This window comes from Onychomys torridus, chromosome 7, assembly GCF_903995425.1.
Source record: "Onychomys torridus chromosome 7, mOncTor1.1, whole genome shotgun sequence".
Classification (NCBI taxonomy): domain Eukaryota; kingdom Metazoa; phylum Chordata; class Mammalia; order Rodentia; family Cricetidae; genus Onychomys; species Onychomys torridus.
The window spans coordinates 66,038,369-66,062,863 of NC_050449.1; the positions used below are offsets into that span (position 1 = coordinate 66,038,369).

Here is a 24,495-nt window from a genome sequence, read left to right on the forward strand (position 1 = left end):
TGACATGGCTGACAACTGAGGACTTCTCCATCGACAAAGGCAGAAGGTGCTGGAATGTTTACCATCAAAAGCTTAAAGACCAAAACCTCAAATCGAAATTGGTCAAATTCACCAAATAGACAAATCTCAAAAGAAGCAATACAAATGCAATATATCCAAGAAAAGTATTCGGCATCTTCAGTCAACTGGGGAGATACAAATGACAACTCCACTGAGATCCACCTCAGCAGTCAGAACGGCTACCATCAAGACAGTGCTGGGAAGGATGTGGGGAGAGAGGCCTCATTCACTAGCTGGTGGGAATGTAAACTCGGAAGTCAATAGGAAGGTTTCTAAAAAATGAAAACAGAATTACCGTGTAATCCAGATGTACCACCCTAGGGATATCTTAAGTCAGCATGCCACAGAGATCCTTGCACATCCATGTTAATGCAGAATAGTTCACAATAGCCACTTTCCAGAACCGCCATAGAGACCCATCAACAGATGAGTGGATAAAGGAAATGTGGAGTATAGTATAGAAGAATGAGACCATGTCATTTGCAGGAAAATGGATGTAACTGGAGGTCATCGCAGTAAGTGAACCCAAGCCAGATTCAGATAAGAATGCTTGTTTCCTCTCATGCAGAGTCTAGATTTACACATACATCTATATGACATTAAAGCAAAGGGGAAGCTGCTTGAGGGGAAGAAGAGGAACAGGAAGAGGAGGAGGAAGAGGGAGGGCAGTAGGAAGGTGACTGTAAGTAAACTGTGATACATGTGAAAATATATAGTGAAGCATCATTTTGTGTGCTACTAAGAAAGAACACATCGCCTGAACATGGTAACTCAACCTTGATCCCAAGCTGTAATGGTCAGAACTCAACCACATTTTACACCAGGCATGTACCAGGCTTATTATATACTAGTTATGTCTTTGTGTGTGTGTGTGTGTGTGTGTGTGTGTGTATGTGTGTGTGTGTGTGTGTGTGTGTGTGTGTGTGTGTGTGTGTGTACTTAAAACAGGCCAAAAATTGCTGCGTGTGGTAGCACACACCTTTAGTCCTAGAACTCAGGAGGCAGAGGCTGGTGGATCTCTTGTGAGTTCGAGGCCAGCCTGGTCTACAAAGAGAGTTCCAGGCAGCCAGGGCTGTTACATAGAGAAAGCCTGTCTTGAAAAACAAACAAACAAACAAGCAGGCCAAAAATTGTAGGACCTACAAAGAGTATCACTTTAAGGACAGGTGTAGCTTTAAAGGCTTCAGGTTCCAAATCGGTGATCTAAGGTTCTACTTCAGCCAGAGACCAAAGAGCAAATTAAAACCCAAACAAGAAATCACAAGTGAAAGGGAGTTGTCAGAGAAACAGAAAACAGACTAGAGTAAAATCAAAGGCTGATTCTTTGACAAGGGTGACTGACAGATAACTCATTGATAAGAGGGGAAAACCCAGCACAGGTCAGACCTGACTCCCTGCACAGTGCAAGCATCCAGTGCCAAGCGTCCATCCTGGGAGTCCACCTGTGTTGAACTCAGGAAAGGAAGTCGGTGCAGCTGCACCTCTGGGAAGGGCGTAGACAGGACACAAGGATCTCTCTGAGCACTGAGAATGTTCTAGATAGGAACTGAGTTGTGCTCATGGGAATGTCTAAGAGCCAAGACTCAAGCTAGACATATACATTCTTCACTTTACCATATTTAAATGACCTCATTTAAAAGTTCAGTCAACTCTGTTTCCCTCCGAGTCTACACTTCACATACATTCACTCCATTTCCCCATCTCACTCCTTTTGAATCCCATACAGAACTCAGCCTCCTCACCCCTCTGCAGAAACATTTCTAAGGTGATCTGCTGTCCACTTAGCACACATGCTCCGTTCTCACAGAGCTGCCCCTTATCGACACCCACCAGCAGTGGCCTCTCCAACACACCCTTGCTTCTCTCCCTCTTACGCATCTGCTCTGTGCAGACCCTTTTTTTCCCCTTTGGTTTTGTTGTTTTTTGTTTTTGTTTTGTTTTGTTTTGTTTTTGTTTTTCAAGACAGGGTTTCTCTGTGTAACTCTGGCTGTGCTGGAACTCGCTCTGCAGATCCTCCCGCCTCTGCCTCCCGAGTGCCGGGATCAAAGGTGTACGCCACCACCATGGCTACCAAGCCTTTACTACTTGAATTTTCAGTAGTGCTGGATAGAATGAATGCCACGTGTGGCCAAGGAAATAGTTTTCCTTTCTATTTTTCTAATGTGTGTAGCAACCCAGAGATCAGATCAACAACCAGAACAGCAAATCCTGATACACAGTTACTCTGCCTTTTTCCCTCTTGAGTCTTAACAACCTGCTGAGTGCTGCCGTGTGAAGATAACTTATTTCAATTAGGTCATCGTTGATGGCCTTTAAACATGGGACAGCTGGCCATGCAGCATAAGGTGCCTCAGATGGAATCATTAAAATGCTGTCACATGCTGGCTTCTGCTAATTGTTTCAGAGGATCAGTTGAGGTCTCTGTTTCCACCAGTGTGACTGAGAAAATTCCGAATGTACCATCAGTTATGAAATCAGGTGGCTCCTAAGTCATTGTTAAGATACTAAATGTTGTCGTAAGGAAGCCCTTCCATCAGGCTGATTTTACAGAACATATGGAAGGTTCTCACATCAAGATTCACCTCCATTCACTCCACAGATACTCAAGGCTGACCACGGAGGTATGGGAGTGGCCACTACACATCTGTAAGAGGTGCTACCGCCAACAGCGAGACTGTGGTTTTCAGGCCTCCCTGACTACCGAGAAGACTAGCTCTAAGGCTAGTGGGCCCAGTGGTGTGCCTTAACAAAGCCTCCCAGTGCTCAAGGCTCAGAACTGTGGCCCTGTGATATAACCCTCCCTACGCATAGCAGAAGCCTGGGGTTCAGAGAAGAAGGCAGCAGGGGACATACAAAAGATGCTTCTTTTTCATTGCTCTCCATGGGGTTCAGGAAGAACCTGACACAGAACATAGGCCCCTCTAAAGATTATGTGAAGAAATGAGTGAATCCTTCAGTCACCCAATTATAACAGCCAAAACAAAAATCCTAATGAGTGGAAAATGTACCCATTATTTAAATTGTTTTTTCTGAAAAGAGAACATTCATCATGACACAAGAAAAAATTTTTTTTTTGTTTTGTAACCCTGGCTGTCCTGAATTCACACTGTAGACCAGGCTGCCCTTGAACTCAGGGATCCACCAGCCTCTGCCTCCTGAGTGCTGGGGTTAGAGGAGTTAGCCCGTACCAGTCAGCACATGAGAAATTTTAGTTTCAAAGGGGCCAGTGAGGTGTTTTCCGGGCTGGTGAGATGGCTCAGTGAGTAAAGACTTAACATGTAAACTTCCCACCTAAGTTAGATCCCCTCAACTGCACATAAAGGTGGAAGGAGACAACCAGCTCCATGACGCTGACCTTTGACCTCCACATGTGCACCACGGCATGTGTGCCCCACCCTGCTCCACCACCCACCCCCATAAGGAGTCAATAAATGCGGTTTCTAATGCTTGCAGGGGAGGAGATAACCAGGGGTGAGCACACTGGAGCAATTCAGGTTTGTGTGGGATAATGCTCTTATACTCTGTAAAGATTTGTCAGTCTATTGTTTTAATAAAATGCCGATTGGCCAGTAGCCAGACAGGAAGTGTAGGCTTGGCGACCAGACTAGGAGAAGGTTGGGAAGAGGAAAGGCAGAGCCAGAGTCTCACCAGCTAGACGCAGAGGAAGTAAGATGAGAATGTTGGATTGAAAAAAGCCAAGTCCCATGGCTAAACATAAACGAGAATTATGGGTTAATTTAAGCATAAGAGCTAGTTAGTTATAAGCCTAAGCAATAGGCCAAATGGTTATAATTAATATGAGTCTCTGTGTGATTATTTGGGACTAACTGGCTGTGGGACCAGGGGGGACAGAAACTTCCGTCCACAGGTTTGCTTACCTTGTTACTCTGCCTCAGTTTACTCAGCTCCAGTTTATACTTTTCTGCTTCCTCTAGAGCTCGATTCAGGCGGACTTCTGTGGCACTTTGACTTGTGGCAGCCTGCTTCTGTAATCTTCTTTTGGTTTCTAATTCCTGTGTGGGTAAAACATAGGGAGTCCTGAAATATCATCAGCTCCTTCTTACAGTCCACATTTTGCCATCTCCATGCTCCTTGCTTTGACTCTCACGGGGCTGCAGGCCCAGGATCAAAGGACACCATTCTCCGGAGTTCTCACCCAATATTGGCATTAGAAAAAGAAACCTAAAAATGTAGTTGTGGATGCTTTTGTAATTTCTTATTTTTATCCTTTAGGTTTTTTGGGGGGTGTTTTGTCTGCATGTATTATGTCTCTGCACCACTTGTGTGGCTGATGCCTTCAGAGCCCAGAAGAGGCCATCAGATCCCCTGGAGCTGGAGGTACAGGTGGTTGTGAGCTATTATGTGGGTGCTGGGAATTGAACCTGGGTCCTCTGGAAGGGCAGCCAGTGTTCTTAACCACTGAGCCATCTCTCTAGCCACAATGAATGTTGCTCTTTTGTTTAGTATTTTCTGCTTTGTGTTGATTCAAAACACTGTGTAATTATTTTCCATATTTATTTTAGGAGCAAATATTTTAAAACTGAACTGTGTGGAGACAGGATCTTGCTGTGTGTGTAGCCCAGGCTGGGCTGACAGTGTCAGCCCACCGTGTTTGCCTCCTGAGTGCTGAGTTCATAGGCATATGCCTCTGAGTCCAGGTCACTCAAGGTCTTCTGGAAACCTCCCAAAAGCCCTTGTAAGACATCACCTGCCCGTGAATCCTGCTCCTTAGAGAACTGACAAAACAAAGGATAAACGGAGGGTTCTACATTAGCCCACTGGGAATTAGCCAACGTGAGCAGAAATAAATCTTGCAAAGTATGGGGGCCTTGTATTTGTGCCAAAACTCTACAATATTCTGCTGCTGAAAGTGGAGAGCTAACATTTGAAGAAACACAATCTATCTCATGAACTGTAAACTCTGTGGTAACTGGCCCCTCCCCTGCCACACGTGTTCCACCAGGGGCCTCAACAGCACTGCTGGTACCTCTCCCTGGACATGGAGTTTTCTGCCTCCAGTCCCCAGTTACCTAACTAGCACCTACTCAAGGTGCCCAGACTCTGCCTTCCTGGTATTGTCCCTAGTTCTCACCTGACATGGGTTGGATTTGGTGTCTTTTTCTCCAGGGCTTCTAGAGCATCCTGATAGAGGCTAGCACACCGTTTGCTGCCTGTACTGAAACCATTCACTTGCTTGTTTCTCCCACTGAAATGTAAACTTTTAAAGTTATCTACTGTTTTAATTTCAATGTCCCAGCATTGTAGCTGCATGTAGAAGGCACCAAGAATATCTTTATAAAGGCTGGAGAGATGGATCAGTGGTTACAGCATTTGCTGCTCTTGCAGAGGAACTAAGCTTGGTTCCCAACACCTGTGTTGGGACTCACAACTACCTGTCACTCTAGTTCCAGGAGTCTGATGCCCTTTTCTGACCTTGGACACCACATGCACATGGTGCACACACAGGTAAGCAGGCATACACATACACAAAAACAATTAAAAATGGCTCGGGCTTGTCTTGTAATACTGAATGCCTCCATTGTATCCCACACAACACACGGCCTGGCTGGCCCGGAGCCCCCAAAGAGCACTCAGAAAACCAGTAATCACTGGGGAGCTAGAGCTCTCTTTAATGCGAGACTTGTCTTTTTAAATATTTTTTCGTTGGCTAGATCACATCATCTTTGAAACTCATCTCTGTGGCTTTGAGTAATTAAAGGGAAAAACAAAACAAAACACATGCTACTCCTTCTGTAGGTCTCTAAACAAATCAAGCTGTGCCTGGCGGCCATCTGCTGTCACAGTTTGCCGCACAGCTTTGTGGGAGGCAGCTATGAGGGGAGCTTGTCAGCTCTCTCACTGTTCACATGGGAAAGGCAAAAAAGGCCTACTGGTTTTCAAATCCACAGAGCTCACTGCCTCACCTCAGCCTCGATAAGGAGGATGCAATGAACCTTTGCCCTTCTCTTCTGCTGGGGACTTTGTAACTTCCTCCTCAGAAAACCCAAAACCACTGTTTGCCTCCTTCTTGATAGCAGGAAAAGGACAGCAAGAGAGGGAAGAGCAGAGCAACAAACGAAGTTTCTCCACAAGTAAACCCACCAGAGAAAGGGAAAGTCAAGCTTAAAACTTTCCACAAGTAAATCCACCAGAGAAAGGGAAAGCCAAGCTTAAAACTTTCCACATAAGTAAATCCACTAGAGAAAGGGAAAACCAATCTTAAAACTTTCCACATAAGTAAATCCACTAGAGAAAGGGAAAGCCAAGCTTAAAACCTGGAAAACATTTGTTTTCAATCATACACTGCTAACTTTTTTTTTTTTTGAGACAGTCTCCTATGTAGACCAGGCTAGCCTCAAACTCATAGAGATACATCTACCTCTGTTTACCAAGCGCTGAGATAAAAGGTTGGTAACACTCCATCCAGCCTCACACTACATCCTGGTAACTTCTACAGCATGCAGAGAAGACACACTGCATCCTGCAAACAGATAAAGTCATGCTACCAAAACGAACAAATAAAAACAACAACAACAAACTTCACATATTGCCTGACAAAACTTTTATGGAAAATCCCAAGTCTTCAATTTTGTTTTAAAAGTCTTGAACTGGGCCCCATAGTCAATGACATGGTAATAAAATGGGGGGGGGGATCAGTATTTCCCATAATGTTATTACCTACATAAAAAAAATTTATTTCATACTACACACAAAATTAACTTGAAATGGATCACATATATATGATTCATATGATACTGATATACACATTCTACATGAAATACTTAGAAGAAAAATCGTCATGGCTTTGGAGCAGGCAAAAGTTTCTGGACGGAATGAAAAACCAGAAATTACCAAAAATTTAAAACTTCTGCCTTTGGAAACACATGGTTAAAAAAAAAATTAAAAAAAAAAAGCTGGAGCAAAGTAAAATGACACAAGATTATACACAATCCCCAGACTTCTAGTGAGGGGATTACAGAGGTCACAGGAAGAGCCCAAAGCCAGGTCTTGTCACACGTGCAGACGGACCACAGAGAAGCCCACAGCATGGCGCATGACAAGATCAGCAGTCAAGAGAAGTAAGTGTTGATGCAAAGACACACGGCTTCCTCTCAAGGAGCTGAGGCAGTGATGGGGACAGACCATGTATGTGTGGGGACACGGCTGGGCCACTAGCAGAATTCCAGGTGGGACAAGCATTTTGGAACACATGTTAAGTTTCCCTACATGTGTGAGTGTTATGTATGTATGTATGTATGTATGTGTGTATGTATGTGTGTGTGTATGTATGTGTGTATGTATGTGTATGTATGTATGTATGTGTGTGTATGTATGTGTGTGTATGTATGTGTGTGTATGTATGTGTGTGTGTATGTATGTATGTATGTATGTGTATATATATATAGTTTGATTTGGCTGTTTCTTTTCTTTTCTTTTTATTTGTTTTTGGTTTTTCAAGACAGGGTTTCTCTGTGTAACAGCACTGGCTGTCCTGGAACTTGCTTTGTAGACCAGGCTGGCCTCGAACTCAGAGATCTGCCTTTCTCTGACTTCCAAGTGCAGGATTAAAGGTGTGTACAACCATGCCTGGCTTCTTTTTTTCCTTTTTTTCAGACAAATTCATTAGGCAGCCCTGGATGGCCTGGAACACACTGCGGGACTCATGTTTGCCTCAAACTTCTGTTAATTCTCCTGACTTTACCTTCTGAGTAATGGGATTAATTACAGGTACCACCCCACCTGGCAGTTTCTTAACAGGTTTTAACATGGGCTTTTTCATAAAATCCAGAAATTCTGCTCATAGGTATTTATCCAACATCATGATAACAGATATGCACTCATAAAGACTTGTATCCATGACAAATGGAAACACAGTGATATCATTGTAATTAGTAATTTTAAAATGGGGGGATTGGGGATTTAGCTCAGTGGTAAAGCGCTTGCCTAGCAAGCACAAGGCCCTGGGTTTGATGCTCAGCTCAAAAAAAAAAAAAAAAATGTGGTGTATTTGTGAATAAATGTGGAGCAACAGACGAAAATATGTAATATGTAAAAACAAAAAAACTGTGAACAAAAGTGACCAGACATAAAAAGTGCACTTATGATTACACCTATATAAATTTTAGAGCATTATCAAACAAAACCCAAAAAACCAATGTGCAGTAGAAGAAGGTGGCTCACCGTCTGCCTGGGACAGTGCTCAGAGGCTGGTGACGAATGAGAAAGAATATAAAAAAGGACACTGGCAAGGGACAGAAATTTTCTTTACATTAGCTGAATCGGTTGTTAATGTCACGTCCATCGTATCCAGTGGATTAGCTTGTCAGAGGACAACATTGCTCAGATTAGTCCTTGTGTGGGAACAAAGGCCATCTTTCAGTGGCATGCACCAGGTAAACATACTATAGAAGGAACGCTGAGCATGAATGGCTAAGCAAACTGCCAGTAGAAAGGCAGCAGGCAGAAATCAAACTGTTTTCGACTCCAAAGTCTGTGCCCTCCACTTTGACAAACTAACTCACTAAAGTGTGTATTTAGAACAAATACATTTTACTGTTTTTAAAACATTCCTAAATCAAGTTGGTTTTCTGTTGTTTTGTTTTTTGAGATAGGATCTCTATATGTAGCCCTGGCTGTCCAGGAATTTGTTATGTAGAATAGACTGTCCTTGAATTCAGAGATCCACCTGCCTCTGAATCCCAAGTGCTGGGATTAAAGGCAGAGGTCATCACACCCAGCCAATAAAGATGATTTTTATTAAATTTCTTTACTGCATGCGTGCAAGTGTGTGTTTATACTAAGGGGGCACACATGGGCCACAGAACTCATGTCCATGTACATGTGCGTGTGTGCGTGCGTGCGTGCGTGCATGTCAAAGGACATTTCTCCAAAGAAGGTACATAAATGGATGAGTAACATCATCAGTTACTATGGAGACCAACCACAGGCATTCATGCCAGTGGGATGCTGTAACCAAAGGGACAACTTAGGGTGTGCAGGTGAGAGTGTGCAGGACTGGGCCGACACGCTGCTGGAGGAGCAGAGCTGTGTACCAGCGTTAGGAGACGGTCGGCAGCCGTCCCTGTGAAAGGCTTCGACCCCAGCTTCATGGTAAGCAAACAAATACACAAACAATAGATCTGAAATGTGTTATATTCATGTAATGGGATATACCTGACAATTAAAGAAGAATAAAACAATTAGTGATGCAACATGGATGGACGGTAAAAAAACAAGTCAAACAAATAAAAAGAAACGTCTTCAATAAGAGAAGTCAATCACAAAGACTGTATATTATTTGAATATTTCTATCTACAAGGAAATTTCTAGAACAGACAGATATACAGAGACAGAAAACAGAGTAGTAGTAGTCACCCAGGGCTAGCATGGATGATGTGGGGTGTGGAGACTGAAGGGTAAGAGTCATCTTTTGGAGGCTATGAATATGTTTTACATTGGAGATCATGGCTACATGAATTCATGAATATGTCAGGAGACATAAAAGTTACCCTCTCTAGGGATGAGAGCTGCTGCTGTAGTCCATCACATTTTCTGTTTGCTTCTTCAAAAAGGTTCTTGTATTTTTCTACTTGAGACTGCTGTGACGTAATTGTTTGTTGCTGTCTCACACAGTCTTCTTCAAAACTTTTCACCTTGGACTTCAAATCCTGAATTTCATCCTCCTACAATCAATGACATTGTCGATTATGTAAAAAATATACAAGAGCTGACATCAAAACACAGAGCAGGAAACAAAGAGCCTCAGATGGTCTTTGATGAGATATTTACATGAATTCCTGAGAAAAATAAAGCTTATTCCATATTCACTGTCAGCAATGGAAATCAGATATTTTATACTGAATAGCTTATTATCTAGCAAGTCTAAAATAGTAAATCCTAATTTCAACAGTTTTGGTACATTCTTAAGTTTTGTGATAACTCATCATATCAGAATAAAGTCTAGTATTTAGACACAATTTTTGAATCTGATATTTAACTGTGGATTCTAATCTAAGTAAGGCTATCTGAAAATAGAATTAAGGGCTGGAGAGATGGCTCAGCCATTAAAGGCTAGGCTCACAACCAAAAAAAAAAAAAAAAATGGAATTAAGATTGTCCCTCGTGTCTTCAGTAAGCACTCTTGTGAGTAGCCATCCCAGCTTACCTTCTTACTGCACTCACACACCACGCTGTCCAGTTCCTCCTGCATCACATGGAGCTTGGCCTTTAGAAATCTGATCTGGGCTTCTGTGGAGTCAAGTCATCACATGACTGCTTTTTACCAAGTCTAAGACATTATCAACTGGGAGACATCATATTCCATGAGTAACAGTCAAAGTAGGCAATCTAATCACAGCAGACTACGGTGGGAACACTGTAAACACTAAACACTCCCCAGGTCAGACAACAGAAAAGGGCAGTGACAGGTGATCACATGGACCGTAGAGAGTGAGTAAAGACAGAGGGGCACGGACAAAGCCCCTCCTCCTAAAAACCAGACCTACAAGCTGGTGCTCGTATTTATGTATGAAGCCGGCACTCACACCTACCACCACGATCCAAATGATATCAACCAGAATTCATAGTGGTCTCAGGCTGACAATGTCCAAAAATCTAACAGAAACAAACAAATCCTCTCTAGCAAAAATAAACCTTCATATCTTATCATCTGTGCTTCCAAACTAACTCCAGATCATTCTATTCCACACATAACCCAGCCATTCCAAGCAAGCATCTGAAGTACAAGAATATTCTCCCTAGAATAAGACACCCAGGTCAAGCCAAGCACACTGAAGAGGGAAAATACTAAAACAGCAGCCACAGGGAGGTGTAGTGGTAATGGTAAAGTCTGCAGCTGGTCCTGAATTTCTCCATCTCTGTACTGTAACAGAGCAGCAGGTGACTGTCTCCAGGAACAAACATCTGCCCAGCATGTCCTGGAAGGTATCTGAAGAGTGACAACCAACTTCCTTTTCGATTACTGCCCTTGTCCTTCCCTCTAATGGCCCCAGAGGATTGATTAGGTCAATAAATGCTACAAATGCATAAATGAATTGCTTTTCACTGTGACTGACTAGGGTGTAGCCCAATCATCATCACACACAATGTGTAGGATTCTTCAGAGAATCAAAATTTCAGAGATGAACTTTATGACCATCTGTAGTGAACACTTGGAACTATAAGGAGGAAAATAAGATGGAGACAATCCCACTAAACATCCCGACAGCCGGACCATGCTGAGGACAGAAGTGAGCACCTGAGTGAAGCAGCCACACCCTGGGAGCAGGCGGCCCACAGCAATGAGGAGAAGGGGCCAAAGAGTCTGCAAGGAGGAGACAAGCCACAGAAGGACCAGGCGGCTCCACAGAGGCTGGTCTCCAACGTATCTCAATGTACACAAGCCACTGTGCCAGCAGTAAAGGGCTATTCAGTGACCTTGGTGACCGCCGACTGTCTGGCACCCTGTCTGAATGGCTAGGCACAACTGAAGCATGACTCTCTGGTCTCTACTGAGCTCAAGCAATGCCACTCTGAAGGACCATCTGCCTCAGAGTCAGCGCCACCCGCTGCCCTTCCCACCAGTGACTGCAGTCATGGTGGTTTGCTGTGCACTGGGCTATCAGACTTGCAACCTGTCCTGTGCTCCGACTGCCACTGTCCTGAGTGAGTCCCACCTCCAGACACTGGTGGTGTCACTTAGAGCTGTTAAGATGCATTTGCTGTGAGTTGTACGCGCCCCCCCCCCCAACTTTGAATTTGTGAACAGTAAACTGTGTATTTGAAAAAGTCACACTGTCACCTCTTACGATGCATAAGCTGTGTTCAAGACATCATTTAACCAACTCTAATCCTCAAATGGAGAAACTGTTCTCACAGAGGGGCTAGGTAGCCAGACTGGAGTCACAGCTAACTATACTGCATACCCAAATTCATTATACAGCCAAATGACAGTTCACAGTAACTATGCTCACACATTCCAATTGTTCTGGATTTTTGTTCCAACAGCACAGGTGGCCCCTCATAATTTCAGTAATTTTAGAGGCACTGCTGCTAACAAATACAATTCTTTAGATGATTAAAACTCAGTGTTTTTTCTAGCTTTTTGCAGAATGTAAGTTAACCAGAAAGAAAATTATAGTCATTAAAAAACTCATTTGATTACTTATCTGTTGCTATATCAATTCATTTATCCTTTTCAAATATATTGATTTAACATACAATAAACAGAATATAATAAAAATAAATGGAAGGAACTCAGAGAAACTTTATTTCAGCGATAAGCTATGGAACATTTTAATTTCAGTTGAAAACTTCAATAAACTCAAAACAATACTATAGTCATGACTTTTTACAATACAAAATATCAAACAGAGATAAAAGTGGAGGCAAGGTCAGGGAACTCACACCACCACCTTTGGTCAACAATTACTTGGCCAATTTACTTCATCTAGAATCCTCCTTCCGTCCACTACATCTCTCTAGATTATTATTATTTAGACATAAATCCATATTCATAATAAAATTTTAAGGAATAGTTCTCCCAAATCTCTTTTTCTAAATAGCTGTAATGTTAAAAGAAAAACTGGGAACAAAAGAAAACCTACCTGTCCCAATGTCCTTACTAATGCCATAGAAAACATCGTCGTCATCTGCGCACTCTGGCAAGCTGTCCCCTTCCAGCTGCCCTTCAATTCTGCTAATTGTCTTGGCAAGGGAAAAGTCTGAGAAATCGTCTGGGATGGCCACATCATTGGCAGTCTGCACACTGGGATATTTCAGTTTAACACTAAGAAGTAAACACACATGCACACACGTGAGCACAAATGGGATGGTGGGGGAGGGGATGGAGCTTTGCCCAAACAACAACACTGATAAACTTGTTATAAAATTAAACTTAAGATGAAATCTACAATGGATACTCTGAGGACTTTGCTCTAAGAGTCCTAGTAGGCATTCAGTCTTTATGAGGGGGAATCAAGGCCTGCTGGTCAGATCCAGTCTACAATTTCAGTTTTGCATGCTGTTGGAAAACTGTCCAAGGTGATGCTGCCCTGTCCAGAGACTGAAAACTGGGAAGGATTTCACCTCTTAAGGAAGAATTACTACGTCTTCAGTGCCATCGAATTCAACATTTATTTTCCATGTGGGGAAACACATTCTGACAAGAATCAAAGTTGACCAAAATGTTGGATTTAACTTTTTAACATTAATTGGAGAAAGAATTAGGAAATAAAACTCACTTCCAAAGGCACAGAGGACTGGACCAGGCCAAATGCATTGGAATGTCACCAAGACTGTGATTCTGAAAGCTCGGCTTACTTTTAACATGAAGGCAAATGCTTGTGAATTCTTACAATAACCACCTTTTATTTAAATAGTGACTGGGAAGCCTGAATAAGGAAGTGCAGTGATACATGCAATCTAGCCAATAATCTCTTCAGGCTGTTTTTGTTGATTTTATCTTCTATCCCTTCAATTCTGATTGTTTTCCTTTTGAAGCAATTACAAGACACAAGAGTTAAGAAAGATTTCCCCATTATTATAAATGTAATTACCAGCTTGGGTAGGCCATAGACATAAAGATTAAAAAGCTTACTGGTTGTTAAAACCAAACTCTTTTCCTTTTATTAAAAAAAAAAAAGTTCATCATACCCAGTCTCATGAAGACATGCTTACGATCCTAAGGGTAGTCTTGTAATCATTCAAAACAAACAAGCAAACAACAACAACAACAAAAAACATCCAGCAGAATATAAATAACAATTATGACATAACCTAATTTATATCTTATCAAGCCATTCCCATCTCATGAACACAATAATGTATGGCATTCTGTCAAGCTGTCAAGAACTAGAAGACAGTTTGTAAGAACCTAACCCAGGCTCCAGGGGCTCCAAAGAGAGCTTAACATTTAAGAAGACTTGTTCTTGCAGAGGACCCAAGTTTGGTTTCCAGGACCTACATGGTCACTCACAACCACTCATAACCCCAGCTCCGGGGAGTCTGACACCCTTTTCTGGTCTTGAAGGGCACTTGCACATATGTGGCATACATTCACACAAACACATATACACATATATAAAATTTTTAAAAATCTTTAAACAAAATAAAACCCAGATCTCAGTCCCAGTTTCAATAATGTCTCATTAAAAACAACAGTAAAAATTATGGAAAGGTAGTGATTTTGTTTTAGAGGACCATGTTTATTAACTACTATAAGCAGTTCCAAGCTGCAAATGCTTTAAATTACTGAGCATGATGAGATACATGCAGTCACTTTATACTAGAAGCTTTACAAAAATCAGCAGAGACAGAAAGTTTATAACTAGGAATGCTGAATCTGTGGACCGTCAGACCGAGAAAGAGAGTCTTGCTTGCAAACTGTACTGTACCTGGAATTTATTCTCCTTTCTTTATCTGCACAATGGAGTCTGTTTTGAACCTTGTTTACAGGACCAGTGTTTTTGCTCTTTGGCTAGAGAAAAAGAAACTACCAATTAATTAAGAGTTTACTTGTTTCTTCTTTTAAAAATTGATTTTTTTTTTCCTGTGCACCATTGTTATGTCTGTTTGAGGGTGTTAGATTCCCCCAGAACTGGAGTTACAAAAAGTTATGAGCTGCCATGTGGGTGCTGGGAATTGAACCCAGGTCCTCTGGAAGAGCAGCCAGTGCTCTTAACTGCTGAGCCATCTCTTCAGTGCCCGACTCTAATCATTTCTAACAACAGAAATTTTGTTTGGTTTAGTTTTGGTTTTTGGTTTTGTGTATGAGTATTTTGCCTGCACACATGTCTGTGTACCACATGTGTGCCTGGTACCCTTGGAGGCTAGAAGAGGATGTCAGATCCCCTGAGACTGGAGTTACACACAGTTGTGAACTGCCATGTGGGTGCTGGGGATTGCACCTCGTCTTCTGGACAAGCAGCCAATGCTCTTAACCATTTCTCCAGCCCCCAAAATTTTGTAACATACGGAATTGTTATTTTGCTACAAATAAAAATTGGTGGGTTGGGGACTTAGCTTATTGGTAGAGCGCTTGCCTAGCAAGTATAAGACCCTGGGTTCAATCCTCAGCTCAAAAAACAAACAAACAAAACAACAACAACAAAAATTGGCATTTTTGTATAATGAATTCAATTACATTTTCAGGAGTCCCAGAACTGTGCAAGAAAGACCTAGACATCACCTGGACCAACGGAATCATGAGTACAGAATCAGAAGTACAGAAAATGAGTCCCAAAGATGCATGTATATTCAGCTAGCTAGTGAATATTAAATCGGGATGTTTTGAGTCACAGAATTCAGTTCTCCATATTAGCCAACTGTGTGCCAAGCAGCCTTTCCTGGCTTTGAGGTGTACAGTTCCCTTAACTTAGAAGAGCTTTGTGGATAGAAACTTAGAGATCCAGGGTGCCCAGTTTCCATCCCATGCTTTTTAGATGAGGACATGTCTTAGTTTAGGGTTTCTATTGCTGTGAAGAGACACCGTGACCACAGCAACTCTTATAAAGAAAGCATTTAATTGGGGTGGCTTGTTTACAGTTTCAGAGATTCAGTCTATTATCATCATGGTGGGGACCATGGTGGCATGTGGGCAGATGTGGTGCTGGAGCTGAGACTGCTCCATCTTGCAGGAAACAGGAAGTTGACTGAAAGTCACACTGAGAGAAGCTTGAGCAAAAGAGACCTCAAAGCCCGCCCCCACAGTGACGCACTTCCTCCAACGAGGCCACGCCTCCTCATAGTGCCACTCCCTTTGGGGGCCATTTTCTCTCAAACCACCACAGGATTATGATTCATAGAGAAGTGAAGAGCCTAATTCTACAAAGTCTTTTCTTTAGAACTTTGTTCACTAGCCTCCAAATTATTCAGTGGAATTACAAGGAAGAAGTTATTCAAGATCTTTTATAAGCAATGCTGAATGAGCGTGTCACATCTGAGTTTTACATTCTATCTACTGAGTCACGCTCTTTCCCCATTTTTCTTTAAAAACAAAAACAACCCTAGGGCCCAGGAAGATGGTTAAAAAGGTAACAGTGCTTGCTGCCAAGTATGATGACCTGCGTTCAATTCCCAGAGTCTACATTGTGGATGGGGAGAACCAACCCTACAAGTTGTCCTCTGACTCCCACATGAATGCTGTGGCACAAATAAATGTGTGTGTGCGTGTGAGCGTGTGTGTGTGTGTGTGTGTGTGTGTGTGTGCGCGTGTGTGTGCGCGTGTGTGTGTGCGTGTGTGTGCGTGTGTGTGTGTGCGCGTGCGTGCGTGTGTGTGCGTGCGTGCGTGCATGTGTGTGTGTGTGTGTGTGTGTTTTATTGAAGTCCTAATTTCTACAGAATGTAATTGCATTTACAGAAAGTTTGATTTCATACCTTGGTTTCTGACCATGGATGAGCCGTCCCTTCAGATGACAACAGATCTCTACAAACCAAAAGTAGGCACTACTTTAAAACAGATGACATTTAGCTGAGACACCATGAAAGTCAACAGTAATTATATTCTAAGGAGGAAATATTGCTCTAATTCCAATTAGCAATACATTAGCTTGAATATGAATTACAAAGTTGATTTCCATATAAATTATATCTAGACATAGTATATATTTAATAAATATATATGCACAAAGAATTATATTTTACTTTGATTCTAGTTCCTAGACATTAATTTACTTTGAACAAAGGCTATTAAAAAGTGCTTAGGTTAACTATTTCACTACAGAGAAGGTATAAGAGTTATTTTTTTTAGGAAAATACAGTATAAATTTTTATTAGTATAAATCATAAGTGATGACTGGCTACACAGAGAGCTATCCATTTCATTCATATATATATATATATGGATATATATAATTCTTTATTGATTCTTTGAGAATTTCACATCATGTAGCCAACTCTGCCCACCTCCCAGTCTCTCCATATCTGTCCCTCATCCCTGCAGCATCCTACCCCAAAAAGAATATCCAAAAAATTAATTAACAACAACAAAAATTCACCTCACTCCTCCATCTTTCTTGCCTCTTTAACATCTGTTTATCCATCCTAGTGGCACTGGGGGGCACTGTAGTACATCACCTAGCACACCCTTCTGTCCAATCGGCCCCTCCCACAAGTGTTTGTGCAATGAGTCGTTGGTCTGGACACCATCGTCACTGGACCCTCACTGAACTCCTCTCAGACATCCTGCTGTTGCCCTAGTCATGGAGAACCTGTGCCTATCATTCTGCAGGACCAGCCCCCTTCACACACTCCAGCAGGTCACAGATGGGGTAGATGTTAGACTAGGCCAATACAAGGTCTAGGATGTAGGTCTGGATGAGCTATCCATTTCTGAAAGGAATTAGAGCTGGCAAGATGTCTCAGCACATAAGTGCACCAAGCCTGACCACCTGAGTTCGATCCACAGGACCCACATGGTAGAAGGAGACTAATTCCAGCATGTTGTCCTCTAACCTCCATATATGCACAGTGACACACATGAGCATGCACGCTCTCCCCCTCCTTTCCCCCCCAATAATGAAACAAACAACCCACTGCAGCACTTTTACTTGTAAGCATGCTCAACACCACCATTCCAATGCACTTGACCAGGGTCAGGGTCTCTTTTCATAACCTTATGAACTCATGAGAGTAGGGCCCAACCTGCCTTTCCTATTGCTTAATGCTATGAATTTGGCATAGCACTTCAAATGTAATTTTTTTTTTTGAGCTGAGGATCAAACCCAGGGCCAAGCCCTCTACCACTGAGCTAAATCCCCAACCCATCGAATGTAAATTTTAAACTGGCATAAGTAAATAGGCATCTAATGAGTGACTGGATAAATCTAAGTTCCTTTTATTCCCCGAACCTTTTATCTTAGGTTTACAGAGTATGTCTGTAGTTTAAAACAAGGCATATCTGTTAGTGTATGCATACACTGGCTCACCAACAGGCTGGATCTACCCACACCCACTCACTCTACAACAACAGAGCTGAGTGGTTGTGATGGAGACTATCTAAGCTATCTGTCCCTTTCCATAGAAAGCTCCTGCCCCTGATCCACTGTCTAAAGCATCTGTATTAATATCACGGACTATACCATGTTACTATCTATTGCTACTATAGGGAAAGTGCCATCATATGCCCTAGGAATAACTGGCCACAGTAGAGGACACACAAAATAAAACAACTTTCTATCAGATGTCACCTAGTGACCTGGCCATGTGTAGGGTTTTTGCTATTTAACTTGAAGATATACTTAGATCACATCTACCAGAGATATCTCTGCAAAAGAAAATAAGCTTTCAAAATATCAAAAGTTTATGGAAAATAACCTTTTTCATACACGACACAAAAATGTTTTCAAAATTGCACATAATCATCTTGAATTTTCCTATTTCAAGCTAATGTCTGCCATTTCATTAGCCATTAGCACGTTTCCTGAACTTTTCAGCCCCTTCCACCCACCACACACATCTATACAGCTAAAAAACATCTACCTGGGTCTACCAGGGGCTGGAGAGGAAGCTCTGCAGCTAAGAGCACCAGACCAGAGTTCAGTTCTTAGCACCCAAGTTGGACAGCTCACAGTATCCTGCAACATCAGTTCCAGGGGACCCAATGCCTCTGACTTCCACAGGTAGTGACATTCACATGCACAGACCCCCCCACCCCCACACATAATCAAAAATAATAAACACCAAAATAAAGATTTTTTTAAAAACATCTGCCAGCTGCCCATTACCGTGAAGTGTGCATGCCCCCTCTGCTGATGCACTCACACACAAGACACACTACAGCACAATGCTCTGGTTCACGTAAACTTCATGAAAGGTTTGTCTGAAGTATGACAGGGACAGTCTGGGTGGTAAACCTTGCTTTCAGCACACTAGAGGATTTGGATGGTATACGAAAGGAAACTAAATTCTAGTTTCCTTACTGTCTTTCTGACAGAGTAACCATAGGTGTTAAAGACCTATCATAGAACACATTGCTTGAGTCTTAAGAAGATTATCACTATTCCAACCTGAAGAGGATGGTCTCTTTTATCTCTCATCTTTAATAATCCCAATAAATCATCAAATGCCATGATTCATATATGATAAAAGCCATCTGTTGAAACAGCTGCATTAAGAAAATATTCCAGGAGCTGGGCAGTGGTGGTGCACGCCTTTAACCCCAGCACTCAGGAGGCAGAGGCAGGTGGGTCTCTGATTTTGAGGCCAGCCTGGTCTACAAAGTGAGTTCCAGGGCAGTCAGGGCTACACAGAGAAACCTTGTCAAGAAAGAAAGAGAGGAAAGGATGGAGGGAGGGTGGGAGAGAGGGGGAGAGATGGGGAGGGTGGGGAAAAGAAAGGAAAGAAAGAAGGAAGGAAGGAGGAAAGAAGGAAGGAAAGAAGGAAGGAAGGAAGAAAGGAAGGAAGGAAGGAAGGAAGGAAGGAAGGAAGGAAGGAAGGAAAATATTCCAGTTTGACAATCGGGCACCTGCTGTGAACCCTGATGACTTCAATCCCTGGTACTCGCATGGAGGAAGGAGAGGGCCAAGTGCCGCAGGTGATCCTGACTTCCACTCTGCGTGTGTGTGTGTGTGTGTGTGTGTGTGTGTGTGTGTGTGTGGGGTGTGTGTGTGTACACAGACATGTGGGCACACAGAGACACACATACAAAATATAAGTCAGTGTAAAAATAAATCCAACTGGACCAGGTGTACAGAGGTCTCATCACCACTTTGGACGTGAGAAAAACTTAGTAAAAGAAAATCAGCAAGTTTATTTTTATACTCAGTCTTCTGTTTGCTTCAGCAGGAACTAAAGATCAGCTGCCGATACATCATCTCAATTCTTTTATTTACTAGATAAAAGCCAGACCCAATTTTACCTCTAATCCAAACTTTGGAATTTGGGTAGCTATTAAGTATCTTTTTTTCATTAAATGCCAGATAGAATTATATATGATGCAGATAGGTGATTTATCATTATATGAACATATGCACATGCCAACTAGTGATACAAAATATACTTTTATATATTATATATATATAATACATATATATATATATATACATACATATATATATATATATATATATATATATATATATATATACATTTCTAGAAAAAAACTCTAAGTAACAGACAGTGACAGTCCCCAAACAGCCCAGGTCTTGAAGCTGTCTTCTGGGAACCCACAGCTGTGTTGAGAGGAGTCACGAAGTGCAATTCCAGCCACACACGGTTTCCGTGCTGTGTGATTCCCTCCCCTGGTTCCAGTGGGTACCACACATGGCTGCATCCAGAGTTTCTTCTTCACTGTGGAAGGCACAGCACTTGCTTTCTACCACACAGGGTACCCCAGTCACAACAGCTGTGTTGCAGTGTGTCTTGTGTGGGAGTGTACCAGCAGTTAGTACTGCCTACTTCACGATGATGGACAGCTGGCAGATGTTCTTAAAGAGATTTTTATTTTGATGTTTATTATGTTTAAGTGTGTGTGTGTGTGTGTGTGTGTGTGTGTGTGTGTGTGTGTGTGAATATTACTGTTCATGGAGGCCGCATGCCATGCACTGGATTCCTTGGAGCTGGAGTTGCAGATGTTGGGGACTGAGAACTGAACCAGGGACCTTTGCAAGAGCAGCTGGTGCTCTTAACAGAAAGGTGTTAAGGTGTTAGCTTCTGGAGAGTAGAGTCAGGTCCATTTAGTCGCCACTGTGACTGGGTCTTCTGCATGTTGAACAGGCATCAGAAAGAACTGGAGACTTGGCTCTGTCATGTGGCGCTCATTGGAAACAAGAAGAGAATCCCACTGAACAGAAACGGTGGGTGTGGCTACAATCTTGTTTTCTAATGCTTGAAACAGCTGTTGAGTTGTCAGAAGACAAAGCCACAGCATGGGCTGTTTGGGACCATCACTATCCCTGCTGCAGTGAAACAATTCTACTCACACAGACCCACCCTTTTGTTAAATGTATTACTAAAATTTTATGGTTGCCTAAATTCTTGATGTGCCAGAAATGTACAAGAATTCACAAAATAACATATGTGTCTATACTAATTTATCACTACCCAATCTTCACACATGACTCTAAAGGAGTAGTGGCAGAGTGTATGAGAAAGGTCTAGAAATCTCTCACATTGCTGTGGTGTGAACTCCAGGGAAACCACTCTGTTTGACCTTTGCCCAGCACTGACCTTCCCTAAGCCACAGTTTTTCAAATGCAGACAAGAATATCTATTTTCAAACAACACCTGGAGAGTTACACAAGATAAAACAGGTAAGAACTTGTCTTGTATCTGACTAGTAAAGCCCTAACTACAATTTTACATATGGTACTCTTCCCTGAATTACACTTTAACATTTTCAAAAGGACTTTATCCATTCAAGTTTTACAAGGATCACTGAATGAAAGCCATGTTTGAGAACTGAAGTCCCGTACCTCATGCTGTAACCATCTTCGTCTCTGCATGACGTAGTTATTGCTGAGAAAGGCCTTGCTCGTACTTCCTGCTGATCTCTCTGGTTAAAGAGGAAACACCGTGAATATTCAAAACAACACTCAAGAGAGTCCAGTTTAACACCTCTCTACACACTCAACATTTCAGAGCTGTCCAAGGTCTCTATGACTTCAGAAATTCGACACAGTAACAAATAAACCCTGATTATGGTTTCGCTTCTCTTTTGAAGTGTAAGGAAATCACCTTGAAGATTAAAATATAAAGAGCATTAAGGCCCTCATATTCTTTACACCTTAGTCTCTGTGAAGCATGGCGAGTCGAAGCTTCTGGTGAGGAGCCATCACACAACAAAAGAGAGCAAATGCAAACTGAAGACCACAAAAGCACATTCCACTAGCTTCAAGGGGAGCAAAGGTGCCTTCCCCTTCCAAATCCCCTCGAATTTTTACTCTGTGCTTTCTGGGGTGGAAATAAAGGTTCTCTTTAGGGGACTCCTTTATCATATACAAAAGGCACCTCTCATTTTACTAGGAGATGCTGTCCTTCTGGACAAATGTTTTCCTTCTCTTCAGATATTGGCAAAAGTATAAAATGAAATTAAAATATTTCCAGTAAAATATTTAATTGCAAATACAACTAGCAGATCTATAATTATTAGGTATTAAGTGAAATGTTATAGATGCTACATTTCTTAATCCTCAACTAAGAAATAATGATGGATTTATATGAAGCATCAAAATAAAATACTGAGTGAAGAAGTGGCTCAGTGAAGAATCAATAGCACCTACTACTCTTGCAGAGAACCCAGGTTTGGGTGCCAGCACCCATGTCAGAAAGCTCACAGTCAATCACCTGCAACTCCAGTTCCAGGGAATCCGACATCTCTGGTCTCTGTGGGTCTCATGTACATACACATACACACACACACACACACATACACACACACACACACACACACACACACACACACACACACATACAAAGTCACACACATAATTAAAATAAAACCAAATCATAAATATAATAAAATATTAGAATTTCTTCCCTGCCTCCATCAACTCCATTTTGGGGAGCAATGGGATTTTAAAGAAAGAATCAGTGAAGTCAGGACAAGAAGTATGAAGTTGGAAAGCAGCCCCTTGACTCCTCTAGGAAGGCTGTACATCTGGTAAATTACCATTGGGAACGCTGGTGCTTTGGAGCAATGCTTGAAGAATGAATGCCCAATCTGATACCAGAACGGAGGCTGATGCTTAGATCCAGGCTGGTGAGATGCCCTCACATTTTTTCCTGCCTATGTGACAGATTCTAGCACTAAGAATCTCAGGTATGTGCAACTACAGAGTGTAGGAAGCAGCTTAGCATTAGAATCTCAATGTCTGTTCTCACTACTCAGCTTTCATCTTTCAGCCCTGTTTCTTCAATTCTACTGAAGTTTTTGTGTTAATTTAACTATATAGCCAATCTCAAATATTTTGGTACCAGAAAAGATTACTCACATTAATGTTTTTATTGATTACATGTTTGGAGCTTCTAAACAGAAACTACTTTTTATCATACACATTGGAACTACACCTTTGCACACACATTCATGTTTCGCTTGTCACTCATTGAGCTGATCATTAATGCTTTGAGTATTTTTTATATGCATGTTATGTATTAAATTTAAAGTTAAAAAATTAGTACTTACATGGAAAAACTACATCTACTTACTATTGCTTCATCAGCTTGTCTAACCAGATCAGCAGTTTTGGCCTCCAATTCTGCATTTAAACGTCTAAAAGCAGAAAATAAAGTAATACTTGAGTTATACTCAAATTATACAAAAATAAAATAATTAAACTTTGGCAATTACACTATAATCAATGTATGTCAAAGCACACACATTTTTAGTCTACAATGAACACAGCTATTAGAACTCCCGCCTCTTCCCACTCTGGCAGGATGTAAGCACTGCCCTGCCTTTCTACGGCCCTTCACTCATATCTTCCATGAAGTAAGTCATGTTTTAAGTCAGCAAATTAGGCAAGAGAAAGCTGGGTGAATTCAACTCAGCTCCAGGATTATCCTACCTGTAGAGAACACAAGTTCCAACTGTGAATCTTTAGAGTGGGGGAATGAAATGCCCCAGGGGTCAGCTCCATCTAGAGAAAGTGGATCCTGCCTCCTGATGACTAGAGTGGCCAGGGTCAGGGAGGCCTGCCTGGGCTGTGTGTTACTGTCTTTGGGGAGCCAGCTCACAACTCAGCCATACAACACACTCAGTACCAATATCACCAGAAATGTGGGATTTACTTGGCCTCCATTTGTAATCTAGCAAAAAGCATGACTATTACTTGATACAAGTAAGCCTACAAGAATATAAGGAAACTGTTTTAAAAGGGAAAAATTAAGTTACTATCATTTTTATTTTTAACATTCCCTTCCAATTATCATCTGCAGCGTGCACGCGCGCGCGTGTGCGCGCGCGCACACACACACACACACACACACACACACACACACACACACATTTGTATTCTCCCAGAAACAGGAAAGAAATATATTGCTCTCCATGCGGTCAGCATCTTAACTGGCTTCCCAACAGTCCACAGTTAACCTAGTGCACTAAACTCCAGTCCTGTCTACATTTCCCTTGTAAAGATTCCCACTATGAGACACTCTTCTCTGATTGAAAGACTCCATTTCCAAACAACAGTGGCCTTTTGGAGTTCTATCAAAGAGTTCTCAAGGAAACTCACTGAGGGATTCCCCCCCTGCCCCTTTGGTACAATTCAGAAATAACATGAACACCTCCATCCCTACCCTAAGGAGGACTGGGTGGAGGAGGGGAAGGACAGACAGCACCACATCCTTTCTTAAAAGGGCCTTACTTTTAAGACATACTTTCATATTTTAAGATTATTTGGTTAAGCTAAGAAATACATTTATTATATTTAAAGTGATGTTTAAATTTTTCTTAAAATAATCAGGAGAACTTCAATTGAAACTTTAAATCAATGCAGG

At 41.8% G+C, this 24,495-nt stretch overlaps 1 protein-coding gene across 4 annotated transcripts in view; it reads right to left on the reverse strand.

The window, feature by feature from the left end:
* Positions 1 to 24,495, reverse strand: part of Tex9 (testis expressed 9) — a 71,114-nt gene that overhangs the window by 8,039 nt on the left and 38,580 nt on the right. For 3 of the 4 annotated variants that reach the window (XM_036193412.1, XM_036193411.1, XM_036193413.1), the window contains 8 exons: positions 23,203 to 23,266; positions 21,471 to 21,550; positions 16,435 to 16,483; positions 14,454 to 14,536; positions 12,666 to 12,847; positions 10,226 to 10,308; positions 9,570 to 9,743; positions 3,939 to 4,073 (listed from right to left, as the gene is read on the reverse strand). In XM_036193412.1, coding sequence (XP_036049305.1) covers positions 3,939 to 4,073; positions 9,570 to 9,743; positions 10,226 to 10,308; positions 12,666 to 12,847; positions 14,454 to 14,536; positions 16,435 to 16,483; positions 21,471 to 21,550; positions 23,203 to 23,266 — 850 coding nt within the window. Of the gene's footprint in view, positions 1 to 3,938; positions 4,074 to 9,569; positions 9,744 to 10,225; positions 10,309 to 12,665; positions 12,848 to 14,453; positions 14,537 to 16,434; positions 16,484 to 21,470; positions 21,551 to 23,179; positions 23,267 to 24,495 lie in introns of all 4 variants that reach the window. The other variant, XM_036193414.1, reaches the window with a different exon arrangement.